The 10970-nt window shown below is 39.1% G+C and overlaps 2 protein-coding genes across 2 annotated transcripts; both read left to right on the top strand.

Annotated features, from left to right (window-relative positions):
- The first annotated feature begins 58 nt into the window (after window positions 1-58).
- LOC147295381 (SLH domain protein) lies at window positions 59-3806 on the top strand. Its single transcript, XM_086232698.1, has 11 exons — window positions 59-399; window positions 516-602; window positions 790-951; window positions 1111-1199; window positions 1595-1683; window positions 1784-1887; window positions 1979-2078; window positions 2188-2263; window positions 2378-2492; window positions 2674-3205; window positions 3436-3806. The coding sequence occupies exons 1-11, from the start codon at window positions 147-149 to the stop codon at window positions 3527-3529; spliced, it is 1701 nt and encodes a 566-aa protein (XP_086088824.1). The 5' UTR covers window positions 59-146; the 3' UTR covers window positions 3530-3806.
- A 2073-nt stretch (window positions 3807-5879) lies between these two features.
- Window positions 5880-10887, top strand: CHUP1 (Hydroxyproline-rich glycoprotein family protein). Its single transcript, XM_086230591.1, has 9 exons — window positions 5880-6359; window positions 6620-6708; window positions 6859-7614; window positions 7938-9317; window positions 9428-9559; window positions 9745-9926; window positions 10041-10152; window positions 10270-10413; window positions 10620-10887. Exons 1-9 carry the CDS (start codon window positions 6257-6259, stop codon window positions 10719-10721), a joined length of 3000 nt encoding a protein of 999 aa, XP_086086717.1. The 5' UTR covers window positions 5880-6256; the 3' UTR covers window positions 10722-10887.
- The last annotated feature ends 83 nt before the right edge of the window (window positions 10888-10970 follow it).

Here is a 10970-nt window from a genome sequence, read left to right on the forward strand (position 1 = left end):
CTCCTACTTCCCACCTCCCAGTCTCCGACCTTAAAACATCTCTCTCTCTCTCTCTCAGATTTACAGAGCTCCAGCATTTCTCACTTCCCTGTCTCTTCTCAATCCTATCCCTAATCCCCAAATCTCGTGTCACCCACAAATTAATTATGTGCTCATCTTGTGCATCTCCTCCTTCTTCTCTCTTCCTTACCACTTACACTTCCTCCCTTCTACGACGTCGTACTCTCTGCCCAACCCTAATTTTCTGCAAACCCAGATCCACAAGGCCTAGACAGCGCCTCTCTGCTTCACTCGCCCAGCGAAACCTCGACGTTTCATGGTTCCCTCCGGACCAAACTTCCAACAACGACTATGGCGGTTGGGCGCTTGTCGACTCTCCGCTTAACCATAAAAAACCAGGTTTTCCCTAAAATTTCAATTCTCTCATTTAATAAATCATAAATTTAAACTTTTTTAAACCTAAAAAGGAAAACAGAACTGAGCTTTTTATTTTATTTCACCTTTTATTTTTGCAGGGTTGCCAACATTTGTGATTGGGGGTATTGGGGTTTCAGTGGCTGTTATAGTCGCTGCCATTGCTCACTTCTCGCTATCCAGAAAAGGTCTGCATTTTCACTTTCGGGCCTTTAGAAAAATTATTAGTGATTAAGTTTCCATTTTTAGTGAATGGGTTGTTGAATCGGGTTGTTTTGGTTTACTGATTTTAAGTGTAGTAAGTTTAGTTAGTTCGTTTATTCGGGCATTTGCTAAATTGGTTGTTGGGCATGCTACATTGTTCTATTTATGTAGGTTTTAAGTTTCAAATTACGAGTCCATTGCATGCTCTTCACGGGATATTAAGTCCAGCTGATACCAAATCTACGGACAATGGAGCAGTGGATGGCAATGCCACAGTCTCAGAGACAAGATCGGAGACTATTTCTGTTACTGATAGCAAAAAAGCTACTTCAGGTACATCAAATTAAACCTTTATTAAGCTATATCATCTGTTTGTGTATTGAACATATTCTGAGAAACATCCTATTATTACCTTCCTGGTTTATGTTTAAAATGTCTTCATATTTACTAATTTCCCTGGATATTTTCTCATTTGTCTTTTGTATCATTCAGCACCTATGGAGAAGCTTGACCCCATTATAATCCCGGTTGCTGTGGATTCTACTCAACAGGAAGCTTTGACAGTTTTGAAGAAACTGAAGGTGTGTTTCTTTATTGAATGCTGCCAAGTCTGTACTGGGTCTTTCTGCCTTCGCTTCTTAGTTTTTATTGATTTCAATTCCTAAATGACTCCAAAGTAGGACTGAGCAGTGCTGAGATACAAGTTGTTGCAGTTGCATACCCACCGATAGCAAGTTTATTGTTGAATAGTGTTCAAACAGTATTTTTAAATCACTGAGAAATTTTCAACCTTTATTTTCTTATTTAGAATTTTAATTTACTGCTTCCTATCAGTAACATGTCTTACATTCTTGAATTTTTGCACTCATGAATAAGTCTTTTCATTAAATTTTGTGTTGAAATGGTGCATTAATGTGACCGAAGCTTTGGGTCCAGTTCTGAGCATGAATATCTCAATTGTAATTAAGGTATACAGATTATTGAAGATGATGTCAAGGCTGATGAGTTGTGTACTAGAAGGGAATACGCTAGATGGCTAGTTCAAATAAACTCATCATTGGAAAGGTAGTAATTTATCCATACATGACTTGAAAAATCTTTTATATGTTATCATTGAGATGCTTTAGTATGGTCCTCCTTAGATACCTTTTAATTTGCCTGATAGGAATGTGAAGCACCAGCTCGTCCCATCAGCTTCACTTGCTGGGTCCCTAATTTCTGCATTTGCTGATGTGAGTGTTGAAGACCCAGATTTTAGGTCCATTCAAGGTAAGGATTGATCCTTTTACCTGCTATTTGATGGGCCTTTGTTTGACAAAGGTGGAAGTTTGAATCTGTGCTTCTGAATCTTGTCCCTAAGTCCTGGCGGAGGCTGGTGTGATTCCCAGCAAGTTATCACAGAAGAGCTCCACTGATGATGGTTTAAAAAGCCAGGGTGAAATCTTATTTTCCCCTGAGAGGTACAATGTGTGCTTGACATCTTATTTGAATTCTTCTCATTGAAAAAGACATCTTCTTTAATATATTTGAATTCCATTTTATGCTTAAAAAAAATACATGGTGCTGCAGGTTCATCTCTCGACTGGATCTGATTGACTGGAAAGCCCATTTAGAGTATGACTTTCTACCGGGAATAATAGAGCAGGTAAAGAAGATTTCAAATATTGTCATCAATTGGTAATCTTTCTGTATTTTCCCCCCAAATACACATACTCAATACTCAGTTATAGGTTTTAAATCTGACTTGTTTACAGTCCAGATATCAACAACAATAGTAGGTTTTATGGATGTGAAAGAGATCAGTTCAGATGCATCAGCAAGACTATATACTGATATACTGGCCGAGGGAAATAGCATACTCAGAAAAGTTTTTGGTAATCCCAATTTTCTGTGTTTCTATAATTATGTTAGCAATTACAATCATACACAAGTCACATACACAAGAACTCCATGGCATGCTCAGAAAAGTTTATGGTATTGCCAATGTTTTGTGTTTCTATAAACTTTGCTGGCAAATTACACAGTCAAGAACCCGATGGCATAATTATCTTGCAGGACAATGCAAGCGGCTTCAACCAAACAAACCTTCGACAAAAGCTCAAGCAGCAGTGGCACTGACAAGTGGCAGGATCACAGAAGCAATTTCTGCTGAATTGTTGAGACTAGAAGCTGAAAAGTCTGCAAGGAAGGCTGAGATGGAAGATATCAAGTCTGAGTTGCTTGACAGAGGAGACATACAGAAGTTTTGGGATGAGAAACTGCATGCTGAAAAAACCCGGGGTCTTGAGGTGGAGAAGGCTTATCTAGCTGCCATTAGCGATTTGGAACAGGAGAAGATTTTCCAAGAAAAGTATTATGCCGAGCTTTTAAAGGAGAAGGCAGCTATGGACTGTCAGAGGCAATTACTTCTCAGGCTCAAGGAAGAGATCACTGAGATGTCGGAAAAGCTTGCATCTGAGAGGACTACTTATGTGGCTGAGCAGTGTGATTTGCAGGGTATGCTGAATGATTTAGAGAGCAAGCAGGAAAGTATGCTGGATGCGAAATCTATACTTGAAGCTGAGATAGAAGCTGTCCGGATTCTTAGGTATTGATCATGTGAAATATATACCTTTTCTTTTAAAAGCATGTTTTTCCATTAAGTAGCTCTAACTTTTCTGTTTGTGGAGGACATAGACTTAGGGGGCCTATTGAGATGAAGCAAAAACTGAAATATTTACAATAGGAAATTGCCATAAAGCTTTGTCAAAACTGAAATCACATGATGAAATGGCATAGATATATATATAGTTCTCATGACTTTAAGCAATGATGCAGATCATGGGTAGAGGATGAAGCAAGAAAAAGCCAAGCCCGTGCCAAGGTACTTGAGGAGGTAGGACGAAGGTGGAGATGGGATAGCCAGGCATGACCATCGTCCCCCCTTGACGTGATGTAGAGATATTTAATGTTTGTGTTATATAAAATCGAGTGGGGGGATATAGAGGAATTTCTGATTGTTTTGCTGTGTACCAGATTTCCTTGTAAAGCTTTCAAACGCATAAATCATAATGTGATTGGTATGAGGAGTTTTAGTAACTTTTTTGGAGCAGATCCAACAATTAAGTATTGTGTAATGCATGGTCTAAAGTCCGAGGCTTTAAGTGATGTTCCATAGAACTCATTGATGCGAAGATTTTTTCTCCCAATCAATCCTTAGAAACAAAATATCCAGCGCCTTTGGTCTTCCTTTGTTATGTTTGGTCATATTTGGGCCTTGTATTCCTCTTTACGTCTCAATAGATTCTTATTTACCAAAAAGAAAAAAAAAATGCTTGCAACAATATCCAGTGCCTGGAAAACCATAGTTCTTGTATGATCATTACTTAATTCCTGGGAATTTTAACTTAAAATTTGAGTAATTCAGTTTTTATTCAAATCAGTCGATGCAATCCACCAAAAGTGGTAACAGGCTAACAGCCAGTACCACACTACCACCTAACTTTTAACAAATGTGCATTCTCATCCAGCTGGGGTAAAAACGGTAAATCCTGAAGCATCCATCACTAACTAGACAGTCAGCTGCGTTCTAGTCTTTTGGACAAAGCAGTCAAAAAGTCATTCCCGCTATCTTCTTTGTCTCAGTCCTTTAGCGTACTGCACAGTTGCAGTTGCTCAATCCTCCTGGTGAATCCTAGCTTTTGCCATGACCAGCTGTATATTTGCTTGCTCTTACAACTTACAACTTTTCTGTGAAGCCCAGATGGTATGCTTTACCTTGCTCCAAATCTTATATATTTTTCCTTGTTTATGTTTTTTTTTGGGCAGTTTTCCTTGTTTATGTTTGGTAAATTGGATGTAACGGAAGAGACACCAATTCGTTTCATTTGGTGAAAACGCACATCATGAACTGTCGTATTGTCGTAGTTTGCCCTACCCAAAAGGCCAGCTATATGCTTCAGTGACCAGTGCTTTTTATAAGAGAGGCATGGAGTAATGAGAGCCCCAAAAACCACTAACAATCCGTGTTTAGATAATACTTTGGCTTCTGGCATTCTGCTGTGGTTGTGGAGCCCGCAGAATATAACCCAGAAAACGATTTTTTTGTTGTTGTTATTTTTCTGCATTTTTAGAATAATATCATGTTGACATGTTCACAACAACAAATACCTTGGCCAAACATTTCATATTCAATGGATGGAGTTGAAAATGAGTCCACCTGCCAACACCTCTGATTCTTTGTCATGGGCCATTTTTCTGGCCAGACTTAGACCACATCTCAATCTTATCTAATCTATAATTTTTGTGCCGTTCTGTTTTATTTGTTTTCTTTTTTGTTCATAATTTTACACTTGGGGATAAATTTCTGTATCACAAAGCTATGGTGGGGATGAGTAAAAGGGATAACTGTTCTTTTGTTCTCTACTGGGTATGTAACATGGGTTAAAGAGTGACCCCAATTATTAGTGAAAATCATGTATGGTATGCTAACTTTATCCTCTGCTTTACCTAATAGTCTAATACACACAGAACCAACCACAAAGAAACAAGTTCTACAGAGATGCCAAAAAGGCAAGCATGTGGTTTTGCAGTCAATCACCAAAAAGTTAGGTTCAATTTGCTTTGTGCTTGGCTACCTCTTCCATAGCTCCAGTCCATCAAGCTAGCGGCTGAGAATTAAATTTCAGCCCCATCTTTACTTATCAGCCCACTTTCTAGTTTCCTATCTTCATTTTGTGACAAGCCAAACTAAGCATGTCCTTAATACATGAGTCCTTTCTGGACCCACTTCCTGAAATTGCTCCCTTCCCTTTACGAATGTTTACTTTTGTAGATCCTCTGCCATATGATAATAACCGTACCAAGTTGGGCAGATGGATCAGATGGCAATGATTGGTCTGGTCATATTTGTCTCTAATCAATCTAGGCTTAATTCAATCATGTAAACAAAAAACCGAACAGTTAGCTGGAGAACCCCCAACAGAAATATTTATTCAGTGGGCCAGTGGCATAGTAGGCAAAGATACCCACTCATCTAACGGCCAGATATAGATTATACCTAAAACAAAAAAGGATGCACCTAAGTGCATTTTTCTTATGGGAGTTTAAATTTACAGTTGCTAGTGTCTTTGGGAGTTTTTGGATTGTTTAACTAGATGATCCTTAATAATCTACAGTGATGTTTGGACCCACCCAATTGTGAATTGCCAATCCTCTTGGAGAAGATTGGCCACTAGTTATTGGTGGTTCCTGTAGCTCTTAGCATTAAGAGTTGTATTGGAACTCTACTTATCAAGAATTTTTCACAAAAGCAAGCTTTGTCTAGTGAAAGGTCTATAAACCTATAAGATGATAGCTGATGGTGTGAGAATGTTTATACTTTAAAGTTGGATTTGGCTATTAATTGTACATATGAATGCAAGTCCATTAAACTGGTCTGGGAATGTGTATAATTGGATATGGCTGTAGGAAAAGGATTATCTTCTTAAGCTCTCTTGGGAATTACAGATTCTGGGTTGCTGTTGCTGCATTTCCTGGGACTTAATGGTTTGAATTATCAGTTATGGGGTGGGCAAGAAATGAGTGGTGGGTTGTTTTGGATTTGAGTTATCTTTATAGATGAGTGGGAAGATAAGCTTTTCCCATTTGCAATACCTTCATGATTGTCAGGTTTGGCCTCTTGGTTGCTGCTTCAATTGCAGCATATGCAGTGAGGCAGCACAACGTCAAAACTTCGTCAGCCTCAACAAGCAGACCTTCAGGTATTCATCTCTATGAGTTTCATATTTTTATCTTCTTTATTAGTTTATTGGAAACATTATTATATACTACAAGAAGGGTTGCGGGCCTTTTATCAGTTGATTTATTGCAACTGAGTCATATTTAATTACTGGCTAATCTTATGTCAGAGACGAGTTCTATCTCGCTTTTTTGTTGTGAATTTTGTTTTATCTCCCCTGTGATTGTAAAACTTTCATGTTCTTAACTCTTATGCCATTCTTCGGGTGATATTGTAACTCAGAAAATGGCGAAACAAACTGCAAACATCAAAACGAGAAGGAAGAAGAAGAGCAACTTTCATATTCTAATGATAGCCTCAAAGAGAAGTATGTAAGTACATAACAAACTTCTATCTAATCCCCATCTGTTTTGAAAAATAAAAATCTTGGTTGCAGATTTAATATGCCCTTTCTTTTATCTGTACTCGTTGGGAAGTTTGTACTTTTTTTTTTAAAGAAAAAATATCTTCTTTGACTGCAGGGGGAAGAAGAAGAAGAAGAAGAAGAGGTTAAATTAATTAGCAGTGTATTTAACCGAGCTCATGATATTCCACCTGGTGATATTGAAGATGAAGATATTTTACCTGAATTTGAAGATCTTTTATCCGGGGAGATTGAATTCCCATTACCTGTTGACAAGATAGATTGGAAAGAGAAAGATGAAGTATATGAAACTGAGATGGCAAACAATGCAAGTGAGCTGGAACGGTTGCGCAAACTGGTAAAGGAATTGGAGGAAAGAGAAGTGAAGCTTGAAGGTGAATTACTTGAGTACTATGGATTGAAGGAGCAGGAATCAGACGTTGACGAATTACAAAGGCAGCTCAAGATAAAGACAGTGGAGATTGGCATGCTCAATATTACGATTAACTCTCTGCAGGCTGAGAGGAAGAAGCTTCAAGAAGAGATTGCGCAGGGAGTTTCAGCCAAGAAGGAACTAGAGGTGGCAAGGAACAAAATCAAGGAGTTGCATAGGCAGATTCAGCTTGATGCTAACCAGACAAAAGGTCAGTTACTGTTGCTCAAGCAACAAGTTTCTGCTTTACAGGAAAAAGAGGAAGCAGCAGTCAAAAAAGATGCTGAAATTGAAAAGAAGCTGAAAGCTGTGAAGGAGTTGGAGGTGGAAGTCATGGAGCTTAAGAGAAAGAACAAAGAACTTCAACATGAAAAGAGAGAATTAACTATTAAATTGGATGCTGCTGAAGCAAGAGTAGCAGCACTCTCCAATATGACAGAGGTTAGTCTGATTGCTTTCTTGCATTCTTATGTGCATGTCTTTTCTTTTCTTTTCCCTTGTGTGTGTATGTGGAGGGGGGATGGAGATTTTAAATCATTGCCACTGCCATTTGAGTTTCTTTTTTACCTTTGGTTTACACCATGGTATCCCTGACTATTTGAACTTAGAGATTATTTCTTAGTTTATTGAAAATGATTCAACAAGCTGATCAAAAGGGCATAGGCTGTCTAACCAGTATTATGAATGAAGCATGTCGTAATCAGTGTTTGTAAATACATTTGTTGAAATTCATTCTTACAATGCTTTTCCTCGCTCTACTTCAGACTGAAATGGTTGGCAAGGCGAGAGAGGAGGTCAATAATTTAAGGCATGCAAATGACGACCTGTTAAAGCAAGTTGAAGGTCTTCAGATGAACAGGTTCAGTGAAGTTGAAGAGCTAGTGTACCTTCGTTGGGTAAATGCATGCTTGAGGTATGAGCTCCGGAACTATCAGGCACCTCAAGGAAAGGTATCAGCTCGAGATCTCAACAAGAATCTGAGCCCCAAATCCCAGGAGAGGGCCAAACAATTGATGTTGGAGTATGCAGGATCAGAACGTGGACAAGGGGATACGGATCTTGAGAGCAACTTTTCTCATCCATCCTCCCCTGGAAGTGAGGATTTTGACAATGCTTCTATTGATAGTTACACTAGTCGATATAGTAGTCTCAGTAAGAAACCTAGCTTAATGCAAAAGCTGAAAAAGTGGGGCAAAAGCAAAGATGATTCGAGTGCTCTTTCATCTCCAACCAGATCTCTCTCTGGAGGCTCTCCGAGCCGGGCCAGTATGAGCCTTCGACCAAGAGGACCACTGGAATCCTTGATGCTAAGGAATGCAAGTGATGGTGTAGCCATCACTACATTTGGGAAGGCAGACCAGGAACTTACTGGCTCTCCTGAAACTCCCACTCTACCGAACATTAGAACGCAAATGTCTTCCAGCAACTCACCGAATTCCGTTGCAGCATCTTTCCAGTTGATGTCTAAGTCAGTCGAAGGAGTTCTCGATGAGAAATATCCTGCTTATAAAGACCGGCATAAGTTAGCCTTAGAGAGGGAGAAGCAAATTAAGGAAAGGGCAGAGCAAGCAAGAGCAGAGAAGTTTGGTGACAAATCAAATGTAAATTTCTCATACGAGCCTCGGTTCAAGGCTGAAAAAGGGAGACCAGTAACTTTACCACCAAAACTTTCCCATATTAAGGAGAAGGCAGTTATTTCAGGTGATTCAAGCAACCACACTGATGATGGTAAGACTGTTGATTCTCAAGAAATAAGTAAGATGAAACTTGCCCAAATTGAGAAGAGGCCTCCTAGGGTGCCTCGGCCGCCTCCTAAACCATCTGGAGGTCCTCCTGTTGGTACAACTCCCAATCCCTCAAGTGGAGTACCAAATGTTCCACCTCCACCAGGTGCCCCACCGCCACCACCACCACCACCTGGTGGACCACCTCGTCCACCTCCTCCACCAGGAAGCCTGCCAAGGGGGGCAGGCAGTGGTGATAAAGTGCACCGTGCTCCTGAGCTGGTTGAATTCTATCAGACATTGATGAAACGTGAGGCAAAGAAGGATACATCATCTTTAATATCTTCATCATCTAATGTATCGGATGCGAGGAGCAACATGATTGGGGAGATTGAGAACAGATCAACGTTCCTTTTAGCTGTGAGTATACTTTGCTTTTTTTATTTCATTTACCTACATATCTGAGGCATGAATTATGATGTTTAATACTTAAATGTCTAGATGATTGAAAATGTATGGGCTGGATACAGGTGAAAGCTGATGTTGAAGCTCAAGGTGATTTTGTCATGTCATTGGCAACTGAAGTTCGAGCAGCCACCTTCACGAGCATAGAGGATCTGGTAGCCTTTGTGAACTGGCTAGACGAAGAACTCTCCTTCTTGGTAGGCCATTAGTTCTCCTTCTTGAACTGCTAAACCATGACCTTTAATCCCCTTATAACACTTGTCATCAATATTGGCTCTAATCTTACTATGTAACATTCAAAATATCCTTGAACTTGTCCCCGCTTCACATATCTTTTAAGCATATTAATTCAATTATTTCTCTCTCTTGCTGCCTTTGGTAGGTTGATGAAAGGGCTGTCCTCAAGCACTTTGATTGGCCTGAAGGAAAAGTGGATGCATTAAGAGAAGCTGCTTTTGAATACCAAGACTTGATGAAATTGGAGAAACGAGTCTCCTCTTTTGTTGATGATCCCAAACTCCCGTGTGAAGTTGCTCTAAAAAAGATGTACTCCTTGCTGGAAAAGTATGAACTTTCCTTTCATGCATTGACGTGCTGCTGGTTAAAAGAAATACATCTTTGATTTTTTATTTTCTTTATTCTGAAGTGTTCTTAAGTGTTCTGTTATTTTGTTGCCAGGGTGGAACAGAGTGTATATGCTCTCTTGCGTACAAGGGACATGGCTATTTCACGATGCAAGGAGTTTGGAATTCCAGTTGATTGGTTATTAGATTCAGGAGTTGTTGGCAAGGTATGTTTCAAAACTGAAAAAGAAATTCCATTTGCTAGTTGTTGTGTGGCTCTGCACCATGTTGTTCAGATTCTTATATATTAACTTTAAATTTTATTGTAATTTATGTCGTTGCAGATTAAGCTCGCATCTGTACAATTGGCAAGAAAGTATATGAAACGTGTAGCTTCTGAACTTGATGCAATGAGTGGACCTGAGAAGGAACCAAACAGAGAGTTTATACTATTACAAGGCGTGCGTTTTGCTTTCCGTGTTCATCAGGTATAGTTGAATTTTTGCTCATGTTAAGTAAAACTCTGCTAGTTAAGGTTGTCAATATTTCTCAACATATTGTAGTATAAAATTATGTGTTCTTAAGCTCTTAATAGACAACAAAATGGTGTCCATCGAATCCATTACACAATTTGCATTTGAAGTCCTAAAGAAAAATATATAAAAATAAAATGCTGACTTGAAATTGTTTCCAGTTTGCTGGAGGCTTTGATGCAGAAAGCATGAAGGCATTCGAAGAGCTAAGGGGCCGGGTTGGACGAACAGGAGAAGACCATAAGCCAGAACCAGAACCGTAATTTAATTTTCACATTATTTTGTTCTCCTGTTTTGTCTCCGGTTTTCAGTCGTATATTTCATCTTTGTCACTTCATGTCACAGAAACAGTTCATATGTATTGGACTTTTATTGCAATGGCAAGTCCAATTCAAACCAAAAGGAATTCATACGAAGAGTAATTTTTAAGAGTTGTGCAAGCTTTATTTCATATGCTAAGTAGCATCCATCGGAAGGATATAATCATAAAGCCTTTATATTATCAACCCTCT

Source organism: Dryas octopetala, chromosome 2, assembly GCF_963921425.1.
Source record: "Dryas octopetala chromosome 2, drDryOcto1.1, whole genome shotgun sequence".
In the NCBI taxonomy this organism is placed as follows: Eukaryota; Viridiplantae; Streptophyta; class Magnoliopsida; order Rosales; family Rosaceae; genus Dryas; species Dryas octopetala.

Coding starts and splice junctions, on each gene's coding strand:
- LOC147295381 (XM_086232698.1), top strand. CDS start 147: ATGTGCTCATCTTGTGCATCTCCTCCTTCTTCTCTCTTCCTTACCACT. Junction 400..515: donor GCTTAACCATAAAAAACCAG/GTTTTCCCTAAA, acceptor TTATTTTTGCAG/GGTTGCCAACATTTGTGATT. Junction 1,684..1,783: donor ATAAACTCATCATTGGAAAG/GTAGTAATTTAT, acceptor TTTGCCTGATAG/GAATGTGAAGCACCAGCTCG.
- CHUP1 (XM_086230591.1), top strand. CDS start 6,257: ATGATTGTCAGGTTTGGCCTCTTGGTTGCTGCTTCAATTGCAGCATAT. Junction 6,709..6,858: donor ATAGCCTCAAAGAGAAGTAT/GTAAGTACATAA, acceptor CTTTGACTGCAG/GGGGAAGAAGAAGAAGAAGA. Junction 7,615..7,937: donor CACTCTCCAATATGACAGAG/GTTAGTCTGATT, acceptor GCTCTACTTCAG/ACTGAAATGGTTGGCAAGGC.